The sequence below is a fragment of the Palaemon carinicauda genome, chromosome 33 (genome assembly GCF_036898095.1).
Source record: "Palaemon carinicauda isolate YSFRI2023 chromosome 33, ASM3689809v2, whole genome shotgun sequence".
Classification (NCBI taxonomy): Eukaryota; Metazoa; Arthropoda; class Malacostraca; order Decapoda; family Palaemonidae; genus Palaemon; species Palaemon carinicauda.
The window spans coordinates 63963469-63988676 of NC_090757.1; the positions used below are offsets into that span (position 1 = coordinate 63963469).

Consider the following 25208-nt stretch of genomic DNA (forward strand, 5'->3'; position numbering starts at 1 on the left):
TCTACGTCGGAACAAACTAAACTTAAATCTAGAAGCTTTATTCCAGCTGTGACCAAGTTGTGGAATGATCTTCCTAATCAGGTAGTTGAATCAGTAGAACTTCAAAAGTTCAAACTTGCAGCAAATGTTATCATGTTGAACAGGCTGACATAAGTCTTTTTATAGTTTATATACGAAATACCTGTTTTAATGATGTTAATATTTTTAAAATATAACAAATTTGTAAGTAATTTGTATTTTTCCTAGTATACAAACCTGGAGCTATTTATAGGGTATACTTTCGGCTTAGCTGAAAGACGAGCCATGATAATTTTAGTGAGGGATTACTACCCCATCCGCCAGTTAGCGGGTGGGGGTTGGGATAGACTGGCTACCCTGCTCACTCACACCTCTCGGCTGAGTAACCACTTTGCTTTATGGCAGGACTTCTCGGGGGGACAGGGTGGCGGGCCAATTTTTATAAACAGCTCCAGGTTTGTATACTAGGAAAAATACAAATTACTTACAAATTTGTTATTTGTTCCGACGTAGATACAAACCCTCCGCCATTTATAGGGTGCCTTACTCTTAGGAGGGAGGAAGCTTCTCACCTACTGGCTTTGTTCATGACTTGGGGTCCTCCTTATTTCGATCTGTGATCGATAGTAGAAGGGACCCTACCCTCGCTAAAATCAAGTGCCGATATGAGGTAATGCACTGATAGCGACCTGCAGAAGCGTGTGTGTGAGTGGAACTAACAGTGTGGCTTGTCTTTAACATAGGAACTCGAGTACAAAACCTAGTCTTCTTATAAAGACTTACCCAATACCCTCCCTCAAAAACGTATTGGGGACGTAACAAAGTATTCTTCTATACTTAGGAGGCACAAGGGATATTATTATTATTATTATTATTAAATGCTAAGCTACAACCCTAGTTAGAAAAGCAGGATGCTATAAGCCCAGGGGCTCCAACAGGGAAAATAGCCCAGTAAGGAAAGGAGACAGAAAAAAATAAAATATTTCAAGAAGAGTAACATTAAAATAATTAACTCCTATATAAACTATATAAACTTTAACAAAACAAAAGGAAGAGAAACGAGATAGAATAGTGTGCCCGAGTGTACCCTCAAGCAAGAGAACTCTAACCCAAGACAGTGAAAGACCATGGTACAGAGGCTATGGCACTACCCAAGACTAGAGAACAATGGTTTGATTTTAGAGTGTCCTTCTCCTAGAAGAGCTGCTTACCAAAGCTAAAGAGTCTCTTCTACCCTTAGCAAGAAGAAAGTGCCCAATGAACAATTGCAGTGCAGTAACCCCTTGGATGAAGAACAATTGTTTGGTAATCTCAGTGTTGTCAGGTGTATGAGGATAGAGGAGAATATGTAAAGAATGGGTCTTACCTGCAGCGAGGTGAGGTCAGCTATGGTGAGGCTTGCGGAGCTGTTTTTCCAAGAGGGGAGAAAGTGAAAGAAAGAAAGGAGCCAGGCATTCTTACTCATTCACCCAAGACTAATCCGGGTAGCCTCAACCCTCTGCTACTTGTCCATCAAGGTCGATTGATGCTTCCACATGCCCACTTAAAGTATCTGCACCACAGAGTAGTTTCTTGAACGCCAGGGACGTAGCAACGCCACTGACGTTACGAGCTCTGGGTCTTAGGATGGAGGAGAGTCTAGATAGAGAGTAGCCTCAATTGCCTGCCGATCCCAGAGGGGAAGGAAATCCTTGAGGTCCTCCTCTTGACCTTCCCCGTGCTGGTCAATAGTGCTGACACACGGGGGCGAGCGGGTATTGTTCTTTTAAGATGACCCCACAGATTCCTCACTGGGTAAAACCCAAGTTGATGAGTTTTCGGTTACCGAACGAAGACTCTTTATTCGAAATGGGCTGCACCCCGTCTCCTAAAGTAGGAAACATCAGAAGATGGATCATACAACACACTAATTCTCTTGGTCAAAAGCCCAAGTGAGTAGAAAGGCCGTCTTCTGTGTAAGGAAGCGATCTGCTGCTGGACATAAGGTTCGTAGAGAGGGGCCCTCAGACTGAAGGACCCGAACCGCATTCCCAGGAGGAGGTTGAGATCTAACGGGGGACAAGTTATCTTACACTTGTATAAGTAAAGGCATCGATGGGAGAGAATCCCCTTCCACGAAATCAGTCACCAAGGACCGAACACTTCGCCTGGAAGACCATCGCTGAAAAGTGTCTGAGGTGCCTAGACATCTTTTCCGTAACTTGTTGCGAAAGGCATCTCTGAGAGGAGTGGTGTAGGATCGTCCCATGCGAGAAGTCGAAGCAAAGCTACGGCCTAAGAAAGTGTTAGCATGTGGCTGCTTGGAAGATCGTGCCGTGCAGGAATATCCCTCGGAACTCCGTCAGGAGCTGTAGAAGGTCCGGGAACCATTCTGCAGGTTACCATATCGAAGCTATTAGAACTCCGTCAGGGATTGCAGGTCTGGGAACCATTCTGCGGGATGCCATAGCGAAGCAATTGGAGTCATTGATAAGATTTTGCTTATCCTGACTTGGCTGAGGACATTTTCACCAGACCAAGTGGGGGAAAAATAGGCTGCCCCACCAATCTTGGAATACATCTTGTTTGAGGGCCTGGTGTTCCAGGACTGGGGAACGGTCGAGTGGGAGCCTGAAGATCAGGGCCGCTGCGAGCATAACCACAGTTGGGGACCTCACAAAGTTAAGACTTTGTTGGATACAAGATGATTCCAAGACACTAGGAGCCCACTATCTGGGTGGTTGTGCAAGCACATTCCTGTACCAGGAATGACGCGAGCAGATGGGGGCAACTAGTTGTCCTCTGTCCATCTGAGGCTTCTACTGCTAGATGGTTCTCTAAGAGAGGTGAATGCTGGTACCTTTCTGAATCGGGCAAACGGACGAGGTTGGAATGGTGCGGCGTATGCCCCCCCCCCCCCCTTTTGATGCATTAAAGAGAGCATCAGATTTAGAGGGAAAACAAGAAGACATACCTCTTTGCAGAAGTTCTCGTCTGCCACCCATCATCCGCGGATTGTCCAGCGCTGAGGGGGGGGAAGTGCATAGCAATAAACACATCTTGAGAGGATGTCAAGACGTGTAACTAATTGCACGTTCTTGCAACGAAGGGGAACAGCCTGTTCTCGCTCCCACTGCCACTAAACCAGTGTGGTCGGCCGAATAAGACCGATACCAACCAGAAAACCAGTTACAGTAATCAGTACAGAATATGTTATAATAGCGAATCTCCATAGAGATCGCATTCCGGACAAGAGACTGTACGGTAATCATCGAACGTATCCAACCAAACCCAAGTGGGGATTGAGACGTATCTTCAATCTATTGTTGGGTGGGTAAAGAGCATAAGTCTACTACGGAGTAGTAACACCGAACTGTGGGTATGACCAGCATACATGCGTAGTTCGACATAAAAGTCGTGTCCGGAACTCAGTTGGAGAACGTTGAAAACGTTCGTAACGGAGGTTTCTCCTTCTTAGGACAAAAAAAGTTCGTACTTCTCCGTCTCCGATCGGTAACCTAGCATTTATATCAAATGTTCCCTACTAGGGAACAGATATGCTTATGAGAAGTTTTCAGCCAAAGCCTTTGTAGGAGACTAAGACTTCTGATCGGGGGGAAAGGAAAAAATGCCTATAAGGAGGCAGAACGTAAATGCCGTATGTCTGGCTACAGAAAAGTAGCCAAGTAATGTACTGAATAACCTGATTTCAGTAAGGGATATAAATATACAACTTAATAGAACGGAGTTCTAATTGTAAGATGTATACAGGTATTGCTCGACTTACGACCGAGAAAGGGACCGAGAGGCGAGTCGTAAGTCGAGTTGGTCATTTGTCGAACTAGAAAAGTGAAGTTTCCGTAGATTTATTTTGATACGTTATGATTCGACAATCATCTGGATCATATTTTGTCAATATTTTCTTACTGTCTATCATTATTCCATTTTCTTGTTTCATAGGATATCATATGCTCTATAAATGCATTATTGTATTCTATTCATCAATTTTGGAAGCATTTTACAATTGAGTACTGAAAATTTTGTTTACCTTTGGTTATGATCAGCTGATCTGAAAGTGCCGCTACCTACCGTATCAAAATATGGCGTACATACGTATGGCCTAATTTTTTATCATTTTTTAACTTATTAGAAATATCTTCATGATGAATATTACATCAACGCTAATATGTTACAGGAAATCAGTTTCCATACAATTCGTCTAATCATTAGGTATAATGCGAAATCGTTGTAGCTCTTTCTGTGTGTGTGTGTGTGTGTGTGTGTGTGTGTGTGCTCGCTCTCGCAATCGCATACGGGTAGTTCATTTTTAAAGCTTCATACAGTATTGTAGTTCAATATTAAGCCTTTATATTTCATTAGACATTACTGTGTTTTATTGTGGTTTATTAAAGAACGTTTATATTTTATTTTTCAATTTCTTGAGCATACCAATAATCAACAAATACTTTTAATTTACTTTCGGTTGGCATCAGCTGATCTCAAGGTCACGCTGCCGTATTACTATTATGAGCACATACATATAGTGCGAATAACACTGATTTATATAATTTTCTTGACATTCAAAATTTCTTCATACTGCATATTACATCAGTGCCAATATGTTATAGGGTATCACATTTTCCATACAGTTCGTTTATAGACCTTATTATTATTTATAAAAGGAATACGCTCTCTCTCTCTCTCTCTCTGTATTTTGTTTTTAATTCAGTTGTATCTTCATATTTTTTTTTTTTTTAATTATTAAAAAATTCTATACATCATTATTCGATGTTTCGATTATGGGAATAGTAACGCATCGGAAGGAAATCACTTGATTTGCCTCTCGCCTTCCGCCAGAAATATGACGTCATCAGACTTTTTTTTCTTAAATTTACGGTAAGTTGTACTAATCTTATAACTAATGATACAGACCACTAAAACACTTGATATCGTTACTCGGTATTTCAATGATGGGAATGCTGTAATAAGATTACTCGGTAACAATGAAAGGAAATCATTCGGTTTGTCAGCGCGCTTCCGCCAGATACATGACGTCTCACAAGACACGTGACGTACAGTAAACTCTACGAAGAATGACTTGCAAAATATGTAAATTCATTTTCTTTGTTTCTCGCAAAAAAGGAAAAGAAAATACTAACTTAACAAATTAAAGTATTTTATTTTTATAACGTAAAAGGAAATATATTTTCAAGAAAATATTTGCCCTATTAGTATATTCTCTTTAGATAAACATCGTAGTACTCATGACAACCGATACAGACCCTCAAAATACTTTGTATCGTTATTTAATATTTCGATAATGGAAATACTAATATTAATCGTTGGCCTATTGGAAGGAAATCACTGTATTGCCCGGACGCTTTCCGCCGGTGATGTGACGTCACCAGACAATTTGAACTCGACAGATATTAAAACTTTTCTTAATGTATTTTTAACTGAAAATAAATACTGAATATTAACAATAAAAGAAAATAATAATTTACCAAGATAAATCAGTTTATATGTATACAAGAAAATAGATTATTTTCAAGGAAATATTCGTCCTATTTCCGATAAACTTGTGACGTCATCATCCTGAAAAAAATGGTCGTAAAGTCGAATAGTCGTATGTCGCATAGGTTGTAAGTCGAGCAATACCTGTATAGCCCTTATTGGCAGAAAAATAGCTTGCACGCATATAAGTACAGTACTTGTCCATTCGCCCTAGCGCATGCGTATTCTCTGCCTCCAGGACACGTTTGCAACGAATCCAGTTGTGGAAATAATGTATGAGAGACGAATCGCAACATTATTGCCGAAAGAATTTTGATCGTTGACTAACTGTAATATTTTCTTGAATGAGAGCGAACATGTTCTCAAACAAAAATATAGTTATAGAGGCGATCATTTCCCCTTTGGTTTACCCCTCCTCTTTAGGTGGAGGGCTATCCAGTGTTCATTACACAGAAACGGATGTCTGGTTACCTGTGGGCGGGGTTTGAAACGTTCGTAAACGTAATGAAAAGTTACCCATGCTGTTGCTATCGTTCTTTAACGTCAGCTAACAACGTTCCTTTGGGACTAATTGTTCGAAACAATAACCCTGTAAGGATAGAATAAAAAGTCTCGGAAGACTATCGTGTAAAAGGCAAATCGTTATACCCATGGTACAATGACGGGGGAGGCTGCCTCCATCAAACGGTAGAACCGAGTTTAAGACAATAACCTCGCTGTTTTGTCTTGGTTAGAGCGCATGCTACGAGATGGCCTACGGCCTTCATGAAGTTTTAACAACACTCGTTGAAGTTCTGTAAAAACTTCTCAGGAACGAGTCTCCCGAAAAGGGTGAAGTCTCGTATGTGGGAGTTTGCTTCAAGAATGTCAGACATAATTGCCATTGACCGCTTACCTGAAAGGGTTGCCATCGAACGCTTTCTCGCTAGTAAGAAAACTACCGTCTAAATCAGGCAAGGCCTGCCAGGGGAAATGAACTGTAATGTAAAGAATTATTTTATTCCTCGCTCATTTCCGTCTGCTAACCAAACCACTCGAAGTGGGAAGGTAGAGGAAAGATGATGGTGGTTCGTTCGAAAACGAAAGGATCGGTGCTGGCCAAACCAGACTAGCTAATATAGTAATCAGCTAGGAGTGTTGAGTGACGTATCAAGTCACACCTTTGGAAGACCCATCCCAACTTTGGAAGACCCATCCTAAAGGGGGGGGAGGTCGACCATAGTGTTTTCAGAAAAACGCTGGATCGCTGAAACCGACAGATTCGGATGAGAACCTAGGGGTTCAGAATCTATTTGTGAATTCCTTTCTCACGACCTTAAGGGATGTTGTGCCGAGAACCCGCAGGACCTCTGTCGCTGATTCCTGATGGAATTTTCAGGAATCGTGTTACCTGACCAGGTAGGCATCCCTCTGTCATCGGCGTAAAACTCTTGATGACGATGGGCGCGCACGAACAATTCACGGGACGAGTTCGAAAACTCTGTCATGAGTAAAACTCTTGTGCACTCGTGAACACTTCGCGCAGCGAGTTCGAAAAACTCTGAAATAAGAGTTGCTCGTGCACTTCAACTGATTGAGTGTGCCCAGGTGCTCGCGCCAACACGGTGGTGCGCGCGTGTCAATATGATCGGCCGCGTCAATTCGCTCGCGCGCGCCACCATCGGCTGTGCGCGCCAACTAGGTCACGCGCGCCAGATCGGCCGTGCGCACCCCATAGGTCGTAAGCTGTGCGCCACATCGGCCATGCGCGCCAATCTGGTCATGCATGCCAACCGGTCGTGCGCGCTGATCGTTCGTGTGCGCGAGAATTCTCAGTGTGGCGAGAGTACTCACTACTACGTCCACCCGAAGGTTCACGGTAGCCTGTGTTGTGTGAGCGCGAACGGTCAACACAACGAGAGTCCCCAAACTCTGTCTTATAAGTATGGCTATGATCACGAGAACCCAAAGGTTCGGGGTGAACTGCGTTGTGAGACCCCTAAGGGTCAGCGCAAACGAGAAACGAAAGTTTCTGTCACGAGACCCCGAAGGATCAGCGTGATTAAGGGCACAAGAGACCATAGGCCTAACATAGTCTGTGTTGCGAGACCCCGAAGGGTCAGCGCAACGAGAAACCAAAGTTTCTGTCACTAAACACTGAAGTGTCAGAGTGACTAAAGTTACGAGAGCCCAGGGGTTCTGCGTAACTAATGTTACGAGACCCCGAAGGGTCAGCGTAACGAGAAACCGAAGTTTCCCTGTCACAAAACACCGAAGTGTCAGTGACTAGTTACGAGAGCCCTAGGGTTCAGCGTAACTAATGTTACGAGACCCCGAAGTTTCCCTGTCACAACACACTGAAGTGTTAGAGTGACTAAAGTTACGAGAGCCCAAAGGTTCACCGTAACTAGAAAGTTACGGACCAGAAGGGTCAGCGCAACGAGAAACCAAAGTTTCCCTATCACAAAACATCGAAGTGTCAGAGTGACTAGAGTTACGAGAGCTCAAGGGTTCAACGTAACTAATGTTATGAACCAGAAGGGTCAGCGCAACAAGAAACTGAAATTTCCCAGTCACCAAACACCGAAGTGTCAGAGTGACTAAAGTTACGAGAGCCCAAGGCGTGATTGATGGCACAAGTTCCCGAAGGCTCAACGTTACCATGTTTACGAGAGCCCGAAGGTTCAGCGTAACTGAAACCCGAAGGTTCAGCGTAAATGAAACCCGAAGGTTTCGAGCGGAGTCCCGAAGGACTCCTACTGTCATGAGAAACCGCAGGATCAACATGATGAGAGCCCGAAGGTTCAACGATCACGCCGGCCCAAAGGGTGATCGTAACGAGACCCCGAAGGATCAAGGAGAGCCAGCAGGTTCAAGATAACACCTCCGCATAAGAGGTTTGTTCTCCCGAAGGAGAATGTTACTTAAGATAAGGCTCCAGCTCCGCCCCTGAAGGAGAACCATAAGCGTAACGGGGGACCGCCGATGCCCAGAGGCGGTCTTCTCTCGAGGATGAGAGACTCGTTCCCCCGAAGGGATAACCTGCTTTGGAGAAAGCTCTGCCACTGCCCCTGGTGGATCATCAAGCTCCTACAAGTTATTTCTCGCAAACGAGAGGGAAGTTCTCCCGGAGGAGATCGCCTATAACAAGCTTTCTCCCAGCTCTACGGGTATAAAGCGTGGGCATAAATTATCTCTCTCGCAAACGAGGGAGATGTCCTCCCGAAGGACATCGCCAAAGACAAGCTTTCTCCCAGCTCTATGGGAAAAAAGCGTAGGCGTAAGAAACTCTCTCGCGAACGAGAGAGAAGTCCTCCCGAAGAACATCGCCTAAAACAAGTTTTCTCCCAGCTCTAAGGGAAAAAAGCGTAAGCGTAAAAATCTCTCTCCGAACGAGAGAGAAGTCCTCCCGCAAGAGGACATAGCCTAAGTAAAGCTTTCTCCCCTCCCGAAGAAGGACATCCGATGCACACAATACACTATTCGGGGAATAAGTCACCTTCCTTGTAAGATAATTCCTAGAAAGGGAGTTGAACTGTTATACACTTCAATTCAGTAATGAAACAAACACACGGCAGTGTTAAGAACCTGCCGAACAACAGTCGCAGGGATTGCGGTAATGACAACTCCCTTACGACGGAGGCAGTCGGATACGTTGTCAACAGCAAAGTTACAAGTATCTAACCACGTATTTTTCCATTTATACATATATACACTCATATATATGTAAGATAAATGAAAACACACAAGAAAACAAAACAAAAAATTACTGAAAAACAATCAAGGTAAGCCTTTGCGGGAGAGAAGGGCATGTCCGTCCTCTACCGAGCCATAAAGTGTTTACTCAGCCGAGAGGTGTGAGTGAGCGGGGTAGCTAGTCTACCCCACCCGCTAACTAGCGGATGGGGTAGTTATCCCTCACAAAAAATAATCATGGCTCGTCTTTCAGCTGCGCCGAAAGTATACCCTATAAATAGCGGAGGGTTTGTATCTATGTCGGAACAAATTTTATTTTAAAAGTTCATTACTTATATAATTCATTTATTTTCTTTCCTTACCGGGCTATTTTTTCCAGTTGGAGCCTTTGGGCTTATAGCATCTTGCTTTTCCAACTAGGGTTGTAGCTTAGCTAGTAATAATAATAATGATAATATATCTTACCACTTCAACTGTCATTCCCTGATCAGGTTTTGCAGCAGATATCATACGAGCAGCCATTAATTCTGCCAGCAAAAAGTCCAATAAAAGGAGCCTCTGCTCAGCGGTTTCCAAACGCTGATTCACATTTCCTTCTGTTAACTGTGTATGTGGACATCCTGAAATGAAAATTCATGTTCAAAATTTATTAGCATGACAACAGTTGATAATGAAAAGAGCTACACAAAACTGAAGCAATAAGCATAAAGAAGATAGTATTTTTGCATGAAAAAATTTTCAATAGCTCTATATATTTCACTGATAAAAAAAAATAGTAATTCTTCACCCATATGTTTCTCAGATATACGAATCATTGTTTTGAAAGGGAGAATTCCTCATGCAAACTGGAAATGGTTTAAATGGTAGAAGGCTAAGTCCACCACCTATCTGACATGACCAACACAATTTTTCATCAGCATCAAGGACTAAATGAGGGATATTTGATGTGGTGTCATGTTAAGAGCCTGGTTTGCATACCTAACAATACATTTCTTAAGAAATCTTAAGTGTTTACAATATGGAGTTTTTATGATAAAAATCACAAATTTTAATTAATTTGGATTTTTCCTAACAGTACTTAACTCGAACTACTTTCTTAGGAGTATCTGGGATCTCCTCCCATCCTACCAGAATTTTGTGTAGTTTACCCTATTCCCGTTCTCTATGCGGGGTAATCTCTGGTGGAGTGATACGCGCCCAGAGATGACCCGTGGTCAGAGAACATGCTTTCTCAGGTCTCGCTCCTCAGTAAGTTTTGGTGGAAAGAGGTTCTCCTCTCTCTATTAAGTCCTGTAAGTCACTCGGGGCAGGATGGGTGGGCCATAACCCAAAAGTAGTTCGAGGTAAGTACTGTTAGAAAAAATACAAATTACTTAAAATTTGTGATTTGTTCCAACACAGAGTACTTACCTCGAACTACTTTCTTAGGAGACTTATACCTTAGGAGATGGGAGTGTACTGCAGGGCTCAGAGATCGGGAAGATGGAAGCAAAAAAGGGGAAAACCTATATAGGGGGCTAGGTTCCGCTGACCCATCAAAAGAGAACACTCGAAATAGGGAAAACTACTCAAAAAACAACTAACTTAGTGTCTAAGTGGCTTACTCTGTAAAAAACGCCTTGGAGGCGTATTTCTTCAGTGACGATGAATTTCATGGTAGTTAAAGGCCTTCCGAGTCCCTTTAAGGGAAGGTAATTAGGTAACCGGGGGGAGGGGGGGAGTAAGGAAAAGGAACCTGTGTCTCTTGGACTTACTGCCCGTGGGTTCCCTGGGGCTATACCTTTAAATCTTCTGAAGCGCTGAAATGACGGGACCGAGGGAGAACCCGTCCAAGGACCTCCTCGAGCATTCCTTCAAGTAGTGAGCTGTGAAGGTCGACTGGTTGGTCCAAGTACCAGCACTCAGGATTTGGCCAACTGCCATGTTCTTCTCAAAGGCCAGAGAGGTACTGTACTCAGTCCTCTGATGTCGTGGGGCCTGGGTTTACCTGGAATAGGGATTCCTACACTACTGTAGGCTCTCCTGATCACTTGCCGTAACCAGAAGGAGATCATGTTTTTGGATACCGGTTTCTTCAGCAAACCTGAAGAAACGAACAGATTCTTGACTTCGGGCCTCAGCCTGGCCGTCCTCTCCAAGTACTTCCGTACTGCTCTGACAGGGCACAGCCGCAAGTCCTTGGGGTTGCCTGAACGTGGGATTGCCGGCACCGAGAATCCTTCAAACTTGGGGTCCCAGACTGCTGGGTTCTGGGTCTTGGCCACGAAAGATGGAACAAACTTGAAGGTAGCTTCACGCCAGCCCTTCGAATGTGACACCTCATATGAAAGTCCATGAAGTTCCCCTACCCGTTTTGCCGACGCTAGTGCCAACAGGAAAACTGTCATGAGGGTGAGCTCTTTGTCTAGGATGTCCTTTAGGGGTTCGAAGGGAGGCTCTGATAGCATCTTCACGACCGTAGCCACGTCCCACTGGGGCACTCTAACCGCTTGCGGAGGGCATGATTGCTCAAAGCTCTTGATGAGCATCGAGATGTGTGTGGAGGAACCTAGGTCGATGCCTTTCAGGAGGAAGACTTGACCTAGGGCTGCTCTAACTCCTTTAATGGCTGGGATGGACATGCTTTCCTCGTCCCTGAGATAGACTAAGAAGTCGGCTATCTCTGGGACCGAGGCTCTCAACGGCTTGATATTCTTAGCGGCGCACCACTTCGTGAAGGTAGCCCATTTTGCCTGGTACACAGCGGCTGAAGATCGTCTCAGGTAACCCGACATCCTCGTTGCCGTCTTCACCAAATAGCCTTCCTTCCTCAGGAGACGCTCGATAACCTCCACGCGTGAAGGCTGAGGGACCGAGTGGTTCTCGTGGAACCTTTGACAGTGTGGTTGCCGGAGCAGGTCTGACCTGTCTGGAAGGACCCAAGGTGGAAGGCGCGCCAGTTCCTTTAGGTCTGCGAACCACTCTCTCTCCGGCCACCGGGGCGCTACCAAAGTCATCCACAAGTTGTTCGCTCTCCTCACCCTGTTGAGAACCTGTCTGAGCATTCTGAAGGGAGGGAAGGCATACACGTCGAGGTTGTCCCATTGACGCTGGAAGGCGTCCTCGAACGCTGCTCCTGGGTCTGGCACAGGAGAACAAAACACGGGGAGCTGTGCGTTTAGTCTCGTAGCGAAGAGGTCTATTACCGGCGAACCCCACTTCTGGATCAGAGTCTTGGCCACTTCTGGGTGGAGGGACCACTCGGACCCCACCACCTGACCCACTCTGCTGAGGCCGTCGGCTAGGACGTTCCTTTTCCCCAGAATGAACCTGGCAGAGATCTTGATCTGCTCCCTTTTGGCCCATTCCAGAAATTCCAACGTGAAGCCGCACAACTCCTTTGATTTTAGTCCTCCTTGCTTCCTTACGTATGCTACTACGGTGGCGTTGTCGCACATCAACGCCACGGTGTTCCCCCAGAGCTTCTGGACGAACTCCAGATACGCCCTCTGCACAGCCATCATTTACAGTACATTGATGTGCAGGTTTTTCTCCTCGGGTCCCCACCTTCCTCTCGCTGTACTGTCGAGGAGGTGAGCACCCCAACCCTCCTTGGAGGCGTCCGTGAAGAGGAGCATCTCCGGAGGGTCGGCCGCGAAGGGCATCCCCTTGAGGGTGTTCGAAGTGTCGATCCACCACTCGAGGACCTCCTTCGTTTCCGTGGTCACTGGAACTACGTTCTAAGGGGAGTCTGTCTGGTTCCAGGCTTCTTTCAGGTTCCACTGAACTCCTCTGAGCTTGAATCTCCCCTGAGGGACTAGCTTCTCCAATGACACGAGGTGACCTATCAGTCTCTGCCAGTCCTTGGCCCTCCTGGGCTGACCCGACAGAAAGGACCGTAGGATCTGGTTCAGGTTGTCTAGCCTCTCCGCGGAAGGGAATGCTTTCGCCAACCAGGAGTCCAGGACCATCCCGAGGTAGGTCATCCTGGCGGACGGTATCAATTGGGATTTTTCCAGGTTGATGGTGATACCCCGGACGTTGCAGAACTGCAGGAGTTTCGCGCCTTGCCCCCTCAGTACTTCCCTTGAGTCTGGAAGCAACAAATAGTCGTCCAGGTACCGAATGAGGCGGATGCCCTGTTCGTGTGCCCAGGCTGAGACTGTCGCGAAGATCCTCGTAAAGACCTGGGGGGCTGTGGATAGACCGAAGCAGTGGGTCTTGAACTGCAACGTTTGGGTACCCCATTTCACTCTTAGATACTTCCTGCTGGAGGGGTGGACAGGGATCTGGAAGTATGCGTCCTTGAGGTCTATCGACATCATGAAGTCTCCTTCCCTCAAGGCCGCTAAGATCGACTTCGGAGTGTCCATCTTGAAGTCAGTTTTGCACACGAACTTGTTGAGGGCTGAGAGGTCTATGACTGGTCTCCATCCCCCTGTCGCTTTCTCCACCAGGAAGAGTCTGCTGTAGAACCCTGGCCCTGGGTTCTTGACTGGCTCCATTGCCCCTTTCGCTAGCATAGCAGAGACTTCTTCTTGCAGGGCTGTCCTTCTCAGGGGGTCTTTCGGTGCCAACCATTCCGCCTGTAGATCTGGTATCAGAGGTGGGGGTTCCGCCCGGAAGGGCAACCTGTATCCTTCCTTCAGGACCGTCACGGTCCACGGATCCGACCCGTGCTTGCCTAGAATTTTTGAGGCATCCCCCCACCTGAGGCTTCAGCAGGAGTAGGGGGCCTCCCTCCCTACCTCCTTCGGGAGGCATGGCCCGAACGCCCTCTTCTGGAGGCCGAGTAGGAGGGCCTAAATGTTGACTGCGTGGTTGCAGATCCCCTATGGGAGGGCTGAGAAGAATGCTGCCAGAAAGTAGTAGGAGCGTCTCTCCTGGGCTGGTTAGGTGAGGTGCGAGGAGGAAGAGGGACGTCCGAAGGAGGTCTCCTATGGTTGGGTCTTCTTGCTGGAGGTGGTCTTGGTTCCCCCACATCCTTTAACTTCCTCACCTTCTCCATCACTTCTTCTACTTCCTTGAGGGGGAAGACAGTCTCGCCCCACATTGGAAGACTCCTCAGGGACCTGGCCTCTCTGTCGGGGAGCCGCCTTACCAGTTTGCTGAGTACAGTGTCCCTTTTCTCAGGATCCAGTTAGCGGTTTGCATATCGATTGATAGGACAAGAACTTCAGGGCCTTACCTCCCGAGCTAATAAGCTCTTTCAGCAAGGCCTGATTTTCCAGAACCGCTAGGTCGTACGAGGAGTGGAACGCTACCAGCGTGGCGGCCCACCAATCCAGCCAGGATGACACATGCACCAGGTCCCTGGACAGCTCCTCCATCATGGCGGTCTCTGCTGGCGAGAAACAAACCGGGGCTGTGGTCGCCCTCTCTTCTGCTGCGCCTTGTCCCAAGATGGCGACTGCTGGTTCTACTGCGCAGGGTCCCGCGCGGTGGCCTTCCGGGAGGTAGAACCGCGACTGAGTCTTTAGGCCCTGGAGAAGCCTAGGCTCTTGGGGGCCTCCGCATGGTTAGCCACTACCTTGCTGACATGTGCCAACCCCAGCTTCACGTCTCTAGCCACCGGGAGCGCTAGTGAGAGCTTCTGTTGAACGGGGGCATCCACCATTCTGTTGAGGCTCGAACGCCAGAAGTCGTCAGACAAGGGCTCCAGTTCATCCAGCCTATGGTGTCGTCGGATGAGGCCTATGACTCTCTGGTAAGAGGAAACCTCCGCTGGAGAGCCTTCTTCCCCGTCCTCTCTCTTGTCCGCGGGGGGTCCTAGTTCTCGTGACGGCGGACTTTCGACGGAGGGAGCCATACCAGGAGGTGGCATCCTCTTGGAGTGGTCCGATTCCCTCGCTACAGGCCGTAGGACGGGCATCACCGCTGGGGCGGAGGTCTCCGCCCTTGATTTTTCCCTTCTTCTGGAGAAACAGGGGTCCGCGGGCTTGCCCGTCGAGGAAACGAACCTCTCTCGTTCTGGACATCTCCTTGGAGATCTTGAAGGAGGGACGCGGCTGCCAGACCGAAGGGGCGACTCTCCCCGCTGGGCGGGTGGAGTCGGAACCTTCGCGGACCTATGCCTGTCCCTCGACGTCTGATACGACGAGCTCCTCCGCCGGTCAAATCTGCTCCCGTCGATGAATCCTACTGGTGATCAGGGTCTGGAGAGCCATCCCGAGGTGCCCGCGTCGGCTGCCGCCCCCAGGAATTGACTCAAACGAGGAAGCCGAGGATCTATAGGGTCTCGTTGGAGGGTCCGAAAGTCAACGTGTCGTTGTCGGTTCTGCATGGGGCCCGGCCAACGACGCAGGCTCCATAAACACCGCTGGGAACAACGCTGACGGTGTTGGAGGGGAGCGAGGGAGCTCCTCGTTGAGAAACCAAGCCTCGAACTCCTCTTCCATTCTGTGGGGTGATCTGAAGGGCGTCTTGGGAGGCGCCCACACGAGGGCGTCTGATGGCGGCGAGTCGTCCTTCTCGGCGCCGCCCTCAGCTGCTGACGCACCTGAAAAGCCCGCCCAAGAGGCGGGAGAAGAAGCTGCTGCCAACTTTCCCCACATAGGATCTTCCGAAGATACGGGGCCCCCTTTGTCCAGGGCCTCGACCCCCGAAAACACACCCGTCCCTCCCTCGGGGCCCCCACTTGCCTGGACAGACGACACAATACCACTGTCTGGTAATTTAGATTCCTGGGGAAGGGCCACCGGCCGCTTTCCCGCAACACACTTACCTCGACCCCTACTCTGGGTAGGGGGAGAAGGTAGAGAAGCTCTATCCGACGGGACATCGGGCGAAGCGAGAGGCGAAGAGACGTTGGACTTCCTCGGGGACCGACGAGAGGCTTTCTTCTTTTTCGTGCCGTAACGCACCCACTGCACTTCATTCCAGGACTCGCACTCCGGACACGTGGCTGTAGGGGAACACACACTGCCCCTACACGCATACACAAGGAGTGCGGGTCAACTTCGGGTTTTGAGAGAAAGCGCCACACGATTTGCCGGCCATAGGCCCAGGGCAACATTGGGGCTGCTCCATAACGCACTAGTAATATACCGCGAGACACAGGAACACAGAGGGAAAGGAAGGGATGCACACAAGGGACCACGTGGGAACCGCGTGGGACACAAAGGGATCGGGGACACAAAGGGTTGCACTGGGTTAGAGAGAGAGCGTCGGTGTGTTAACGCCGACGCGACCAGAAACTTACTAGACCTGAGAAAGCATGCTCTCTGACCACGGGTCATCTCTGGGCGCGTATCACTCCGCCAGAGATTACCCCGCATAGAGAACGGGAATAGGGTAAACTAAACAAATTTCTGGTCGGATGGGAGGAGATCCCAGATACTCCTAAGAAAGTAGTTCGAGGTAAGTACTCCGTGTTGGAACAACAAAGTTTTATGAATACTTACTTACCTGGCAGTTATATATATATAGAGCAGAATTTTTCAATAATTGCGGCAACCACCGTGTGGTGGTTAACAACCCTTACAGGGTGGTACTTGGAATCATTTCCGTTTTCTGTTCCTCAGATCATCTTTGCCCGACCTGTCTCCTGAGGGGAGGTGGGTGGGCCTTAAAATGACAAATTCGTAGATACAGTAATTTGTATTTTTCCTAACTATACAAACCTTAGCTATATAATGGGGGTATTACTTTCGGCATAGCTGAAATGACAAGCCATTGATTTTTAATGAGGGTTTACTACCTACACCGCTAGTTAGCGGGGGTAGGGGAGGGTAGCTTGCTACCCCCCCCTCTCAAACACCTATGCTTGAGCTCACTTTGCTTGGAGGTAGGACTTCAAGGGGGATAGGGCTGGCGGGCAAGTTTGATTAAATAGCTAAGGTTTGTATAGTTAGGAAAAATACAAATTATCTACAAATTTGTCATTTGTTCCATAACTGGAATACAAACCACGCTATTTAATAGGGGTGACTCACCCATTAGGAGGGGTGGACGTCCCAGCCAGTCTGGCTTTTGGCTTTGCCTGGGGCTCGTTATTTGAGTGTGAACGCACCCAAGAAATAAGGAGTCCCTGCACCTTGCTAGAACCTTGCTACACAAGGACTGCGGCCTACGCAAGCCGTGTGTGAAGATATGAAGAAAATGTGACTCGTCCTAGTAAGTTGTTCTGAAGTTCTTTAGATGGAAACTTGTAGACTAGGACTCTCCCAATACCACCTCGTTAGGGTATGGGGACGTAACAGTATTAATCTTAATGCTAGGAATACATGGGAGCATGGTTTACCTGCAGTGGTTTGAGGTCAGCTATGCAGAAAACCCAGGATGCTGCCTTCCCCAAGAGAGGGGATGATGAAATAAAGAATAAGGGCCAGTCAAACCTTTTCATTCATGCAGACTAAAACCGGGTAAAAATGCCCTCAACCTTCTGCTACTTGTCCAATAAGGAGCTTGAGGTTTTAAACCAGCTGTTGTGCAGCCACCACAGGGCCGATAGCGAACGTATCGAGTCTCCTGTGGGTCACGTATTGCAGGTAGTGGGATGTGAATGTTGTTTGACATTTCCACACCCCAGCTTGAAGAACCTGCGTCACTGAAAAATTTCTCTTGAAGGCCAGGGACGTAGCTATGCCCCTGACATCATGTGCTCTAGGGCGACATGATGGAGGAGGGTCTGGATTCAAGGCCAGGTCAATGACCCTACGAATCCATGCAGAGATGGTATTCTTGGTGACCCTCCTCTTAGACCTTCCTGTGCTGACGAACAGAGCTGGCACATGAGGACGGGCTGCAGCTATTCTTTTGAGGTACAGCCTCAAGCTCCTTACTGGGCATAGTAAGAGATGGTCTGGGTCATCTGTTACAGAACGGAGACTAGAAATCCGGAAGGAGTCGAATCGAGGATCCGCCACTCCAGGATTCTGAGTCTTAGCAATAAACTCAGGGACAAAGCTGAACGCTACCTCCCCCCATCCCCTTGAATGGGCGATGTCATACGAGAGACCATGAAGTTCGCTGACTCGCTTGGCCGGGGCCAAAGCTAGCAGGAATACCGTCTTCCAGGTTAGGTGGCGATCTGATGCCTGGCGTAATGGTTCAGAGGGAGGTCTCTTAAGAGACCTGAGAACTTGAACCACGTTCCATGGGGGAGGTCTCACTTCCGACTGAGGGCAGGTAAGTTCTTAACTACGTATGAGTAGAGAAAGTTCTAGGATGAAGAAATGTCCATTCCTTTCAGCCTGAAGGCCAGACTTAAGGCTGAGCGATAGTCTTTCACTGCCGAGACTGAAAGGCACATTTCTTCCCGCAAATACACGAGGAACTCCGCTATTGTTGGAATAGTGGCATCAAGTGGAGAGATACCCCTTCCACGACACCAACCACAGGAGACTTTCCACTTTGCCTGGTAGACTGCTGCCGAAGACTTTCGCAGGTGTCCAGACATCCTGTTTGCAACTCTCTCTTTGAGGAGATGCTGGATAGTCTCCAGGCGTGAAGTCGTAGTGAACCTACGGTTTTGTGGAAGATGTTGGCATGTGGTTGTCTGAGTAGATTGTGTCGTGGAGGGAGTTCTCTTGGTAGCTCCGTTAGGAGTTGCATAAGGTCCGGGGACCATTCCGCGTGATGCCATAGCGGAGCTATGAGGGTCATTGAAAGATTGACTGATGTTCTGATCTTGTTGAGTACTCTCCTCATCAGACAGAACGGGGGAAAGGCGTAAACGTCAATGTTGTCCCACCGTTGTTGGAAAGCATCTTGCCAGAGAGCCTTGGGGTCTGGGACTGGGGAGCACTACAGCGGGAGCCTGAAGTTCAGGGCCGTTGCGAAAAGATCCACAGTCGGAACCCCACAAAGTCAGGACTTTGTTGGCTACTAGATGATCCAAAGACCACTCGGTACTCACTATCTGAGACGCTCTGCTCAGATTGTCGGCGAGCACATTCCTTTTGCCCAGAATGAAGCATGCCGATAGTGGTATCGACTGGACTTCGGCCCATCTCAGTATCTCTACTGCTAGATTGGATAGTTACTGCTAGATTGGATAGTTGCTGCGAAAAAGTACCCACTTGTTTGTTGATGTAGGCCACTACTGTGGTGTTGTCGCTCATCACCACCACAGAGTGACTTGCCAGGTACTGTTGGAACTGTTGAAGGGCCAGAAAGATGGCCTTCATCTCTAGGAGATTTATATGGAGGTACTTTTCTGACTCTAACCAGAGGCCTGAGGTCGTGTGGTGCAGCACGTGGCCCCCCCACCCTTTTTTTGAAGCGTCCGAAAACAGCATCAAATCCGGGGCTAGGACGAGAAGATCCACTCCTTTTCGTAGGTTCTCGTCTGCCACCCACCACTGGAGATCCGTCAATTCCGCAGGGCCCATGGGGATCTGGATGTCAGGGGAATCGTACGCTTGATTCCACAGGGACTTGAGTCGCCACTGGAGGGATCTCATCCTGAGGCGACCGTTGGGAACTAGACGAGCCAGCGATGAAACTTCTCGTCTGAGAAAAGGCCTTGCGACTTTCCTCAGCCTTGCTATCCTGTCATCTGATGGGAAGGCTTTGTGGAGATTGGTGTCTATAATCATGCCTAGGTATACCAGTCTTTGAGTGGGAAGCAGTGAGGACTTCTCGAGATTTACCATGATCCCCAGATCTTGGCAAAGTCTCAGAAATTTGTCTCGGTGTTGAAGAAGGGATGACACCAAGTCTGCTAGGATTAACCAGTCGTCCAGATAACGGAGGAAACGGATGACAATCCTGTGTGCCCAAGATGATATTAGGGTGAACACTCTGGTGAAGACTTGTGGTGCTGTGGAGAGACCGAAGCACAGCACCTTGAACTGGTATTTTCTGTTGTCTAGGCTGAATCCTAAGTACTTCCTTGAAGACGGATGGACCGGGATCTGGAAGTACGCGTCCTTTAGGTCCAGTGTGCACATGAAGTCCTGCGGTCTTACTGCTAGTCTGACCGTGTCCGCCGTCTCCATGCTGAACAGAGTTTGTTTGACAAACTTGTTCTGAGCTGAGAGGTCGATGACTGGTCTCCAGCCTCCAGACGCCTTCTTTACAAGAAAGAGTCGACTGAAGAAGCCTGGAGATTCGTTGAGGACCTCTTGGAGAGTGCTCTTCTTCAACAGGGTCTGGACTTCTGCCCGAAGGGCTTGCCGATCCCATGGCAAGGGAGCTCAATGACACTGGATTCGTTGTCATGGGAGGTAGAGATGTTATTAACGGGACGTGATATCCTAGACTGATCATGGAGAGTGTCCAGGAATCGGCCCCGAGTTGCTTCCACTTGTTTGAGCAACTTTGTAGGCATCCCCCCACTGGTGGACATGCTGGGGGACTGCTTATCCTAGCGTTTGCGGCCTCAGCTGCTCCCTTTAAGATTCTTGCCTCCCCTGGAGGACTTTTTGTCTTTCCTTCCTTTGACAGGAAAGGGCTTAGACACCACGGTCTTCGCTGCTGTCGTCGTTTAAGCGGTCTTAACTGGAAGAGACTGCTGTGGTGCTGGAGGTTTATAGGGCTAAAGTTCGAGACTTGGTGGGCCAGAAACTCGATCGTGCGAGTACCTGAGAGCAGAAAGGTCTCCATAGCTTTCCTGGTACGTTCTGTGGAGAAATCCTCAGAACGTATCAGGATACCTAAGGTTCCCAACCAGATGTTGAGCCACGAAATGGCTTGCATAGCGCACTTCGCAACTTTCTCCTGGTTAAGGATCTCGGTTGCCCAGAATGAGACCTGCCGGTTGGAGAGTCTCTCAAGAGGGACTCCCCTGGTAAGCTTTTCCAGTGAGTGGTGGAGGGGAAGACTAAACAAGGCTCCTTAAGGATCTCGAAGTACCTCCTCTGCTGTACGCGAGGAGGTGGAAGGAGCTTGTTGGTGGCACTGGAACGGTTGGAGGAGGACATCTCGGAGAGCTGTAGAGAGATCTTGTCCCTGGTACTCCTAACCCCCTGAGATCAGGGCAGTGCTGCACTGGTCTTGGAGGTTTTCCGAGTACCAAAGACACGGTCCAAGACCGTGTCCTTGCCCTCTCGAGGAGGGATCTCTGGGTCGGAAAACCCGTTGTGAGCCCTCATTACAGTCAGAACTTGCCAAAACACATGTTCTGACTCTTGCTGGTCTCCTCCTGATGTAGGACTTAAAACGAAGTCTCCTGTTCCCATAGGCTCTTCTTGGGGAGAGTCGCGGACGTTCTCCGAGTGGCTAGCTGGCTCCATCCTAGTCCTAGTAGAGGACTTCGGTAATATTTTAGAGTCCTTAGATTCCTTCCTGGGAAGGATGTAGGACTCCAGCATTTACGAGGATGGCATGTTCCTTTCAGTCCCCACGTGAGAAGACATATCGACGCGAGGAGAGGTTTCCCTCATTGGTGCGATGGGGGAAAGTCTCAACTCGCGTGATTCCCGAGGATGGGAAATCTTCGTCCGAAGGGGAAGGAGAGACAGTCTGGGGGTAAGAAGGAACCTGTCTCGAAGGCTTGCGTGGAGTCAGTTTTGCCCTTGGAGAAGTTACCACGTCCGGAACTCCTCTTTTTCTCTTCAAAGACGAAACGGGTCCTAGAACTCTCTCCATCGACTCCTCTGCTGCCTTCGGGGGAAAGATCGCGTCATCCCACAGGGTCAGGTTCCTCAGAGACCTGGCCTCTCTGTCCGGAAGCCTCCTAGTCAGCCTGCTTAAGACGGTGTCCTTCCTCCGTAGGACCCAGTTGGCGGCCAGGGCTAGCAACTGGTAGGATAGGAATTTCAGGGCCTTACCTGTGCCCCAATTCAGAGAAGACAGGCTTGAACGCCTGTGTTACGGCTCTGATTAGTGCACAGAACCAGGTCTGTTGGTTGACAGACACGCTGTCAGCATACCCCTTGAAGGGACAGGAACTGAAGGATCCCGGGAGGAGTTCTCATCATTGGTGGGTTCGCCTGAGAAGGCTTTGGGATCCTGGACCCCTCTAGATGTTTCCCTTCTCCCACAATGCGCGCTGGTATGCGCTTGCAGGGAGGGGAATGAGGCGATAGCGACCTTGCCATTCGTAGTTCAGCAGTCTCGCACGCGAGAGGATACTGAAGCTCGCGCGAGAGAGTAATGGTGGTCACGCGAGGGAGAATACCGGGAGTCGCGCGAGGAAGACTGCTGATGCGCGCGCGGGAGACTGTTGGGGCGCGCGGGAGACTGATGGCGCACAGGAGCGCGTGCAGGAGATTGTGGGCGCATAGGCGCGCGTGCGGGAGACTGTGGGCGCATAGGCGCGCGTACGGGAGACTGTTGGCGCGCACCCGCGGGAGAGAGGACCAGTCCAAAAAAACTAAAAACTTCAAACGCTCTGAAAATCCCTTTGACGAGGTGATCAAGCTTAGACATTGACTACATAACCTTAGCCGAGTTAAGGGCATGCCTTCTAGCAGAGTCCACAATACCAGAGAAGTCACCCTGGGAGAAGGCAGGAACTCCCAGACCCAGAGGTTCTCCAGTCTCATACCACATGCCCGCCTTCGAAGCAAGTCGAGCTGGTGGAAGAGAGAAGGTGGTCTTAACCGCTTGTCTACGCTCCTTCATCCATTCGTCCACTTTAGCGAGAGCCTTCTTAGCAGAAATAGAAAGCTTCATCTTGATGAAGGCCGACTGTTTCTTGGCCTTCTTCCTGCTAAACTGTGATTGAGGAGAACGAGGAGCAGAAGGTTGAAACTCCTCCCCATACAGCTTAAGGAGGGAGCGAGAGAGAACCTTGTAATCGCCAGCCGCGTCCACAGGCTTGTCTTCGTCCTCTGAGACATCATCAAGATCCTGTCCCACCCCTACTACAGCTTTCGCTCGGGTAGAAGGTTCACCTGAATCCGAAAGAGGAAAATCGTAGGATGCGTCCTGTAGAAGAGGGCTGCAAGCAGCCTGACACCGAGAACCGCTTACGTCCTGGCGCCGAGCGCTGGTATCGTCCTGGCGCCAAGCGCTAGAAGAGTCCTTGAGGCGGTAGGCGGATGCGTCCTGGCGCCAAGAGTAGGAAGCGTCCTTGCTCCGAGAGCTGCAATCGTCCTGGCGATGCAAAGCGGCATCGTCCTGGGGAAGCAGGCTGGAATCGTCCTGGCGCCGAGAGCGAGAGACGGAATCGTCCTGACGTCGAATATCGCCAGAGTCTTGGAGCCGAGCAGATGAAGAAGAAGCGCGGTACAGTGCCTTTGACGAATAGCGCAGAGGTTTCCTTGGAGATGAACTCCGTTCCCTCTTAAAAGCTGATTTCTTGACAGGTAACGAGTCGTCCTTATGTCTGTCCGACCGGGAGGAAGGGCGGCTAAAAGCTTGAACTAAAGAGAAAAGTTTTTCTTGCATAACCGTCATAAACGATTTAGCAACCGCTGCTGGATCCTGCGGTTCCGAAGGAGAAGGCCGTCGAGTAACGCTGGTAGAAGGAGAAGGATCTTTCGCTGGTCTTTCTAGACTTTCGTGCCTTAGTTTCGTCCTCTTCACAGGAACGGTATCCAAATCATCCTCCGAATGACAAGGTTCGTAGCTACTGGAACCGGGAGAGTGAGAACGAGACTGTTCATTTCGGTTCCACCTCCTCTTAGTCGGTCTCGAATCCTCATACTGCCATTTGCATCTGGGAGAGGGGTTCGGGGAAGACACCATAACATTCGACACACCTTATCCGTGGCGGTTAAGAGCAGCCTGAGAAAAAACAACAGGACTGTCTGAGGCGACGGCTGACCGAGGATACGTACCTCTCAACCCCTTCCAGTCGTCGACATACCTTCTCCCTTGGTCCTGGGAGCTTGGTAGAGGTCTAGACCTAGGGTAATGACAGGTTCGATCAGTTGCCACCTCCACTGCACTTTCACAAGCACTAACTTCATTCTCACTCTCATCTTTTAAGTCAGCCTTCAACTCGGCCGCCATCCTGGCGTACCGAGGGTCATCCGCAGATACAGATCCTGTAGAAGGGGCAAGAGTTACTACCTCAGGGGAAGAATCAACTTCCAAAGAGGAATTAATTAAAGGTTCAATGGAAATATCTAAACTAGGTTCACTAGTAGACTTAGATTTAGATCTAGAAGCTCTCCTTACTTTATCTCGCTCTAATTTGCGCACATAGCGCTTCATAGCTAACCAATCTTTCTTACTCAAAATCTCACATTCTTTGCACCTATTATCCAGTGCACAATCAAAACCCCAGCAACCCAAAAAAACCGTGTGAGGGTCTACCGAAACTTTCGGTAACCTCACCTTGCATTCCTCTTTCACACACACACACACACACACACACACACACACACACACACACACACACGAAAATCACAAATTTTAGGTAATTTGTATTTTTCCTAACAGTACTTACCTCGAACTACTTTCTTAGGAGTATCTGGGATCTCCTCCCATCCGACCAGAGTTTTGTGTAGTTTACCCTAAACCCATTTTCTATAAGGGGTAACCTTAGGCGGAGTGATACACGCCCTGAGGCTAACCCCGGGTCAGAGATCATGCCTGCTCAGGTCTTGACCTCCAGTAAGTTCTTGATAGCTAAGGTCTCTAAGGATACCAGGGGACACTCGGGGAAGGCAGGGTGGGCCATTACCCGAAAGTAGTTCGAGGTAAGTACAGTACTGTTAGGAAAAATACAAATTACCTAAAATTTGTGATTTGTTCCAACATGAAGTACTTACCTCAAACTACTTTCTTAGGAGACTTATACTTTAGGAGGTGGGCATGGCACCAAAAAGTTCTTGAGACCGTGCTGAGGAAAATCCAGAGACCTAGAAAGGAGGCTAGGTCGTGTTGACCCCATAGAAAATCGATCGAGAGGAAACTACACAAAAACCCATCTTAGTGTCTAAGAAACTCACCTGTGCAAGAAATCCTAGGGAACATGTCTTCCCCTCGTTGAGATACTCGTCTCTGGCTCAGGGCCCACTCAGATCCCACTTGAAGCGGAAAAATGGAAAGAAGGAACAAGGGGGTTTAAGGAATGAACCTGTGTTTCTTGTGCTTGTTACCCGCGGTTATCACCGAGGCTATGCCTTTAAACCGTTTGGAGCGCGGAAATGACGGTACCTATCGAGAACCCGTCCAGGGATCTTCGTGAATAGTCCCTCAAA

At 48.7% G+C, this 25208-nt stretch overlaps 1 protein-coding gene across 2 annotated transcripts in view; it reads right to left on the bottom strand.

Annotated features, from left to right (window-relative positions):
* LOC137625973 (protein FAM98A) overlaps positions 1-25208 on the bottom strand; it is a 182805-nt gene that overhangs the window by 116789 nt on the left and 40808 nt on the right. For both annotated transcript variants that reach the window (XM_068357046.1, XM_068357045.1), the window contains exon 3: positions 9652-9806. In XM_068357046.1, the coding sequence (XP_068213147.1) occupies positions 9652-9806 (155 nt within the window). The remainder of the gene's footprint in view (positions 1-9651; positions 9807-25208) is intronic.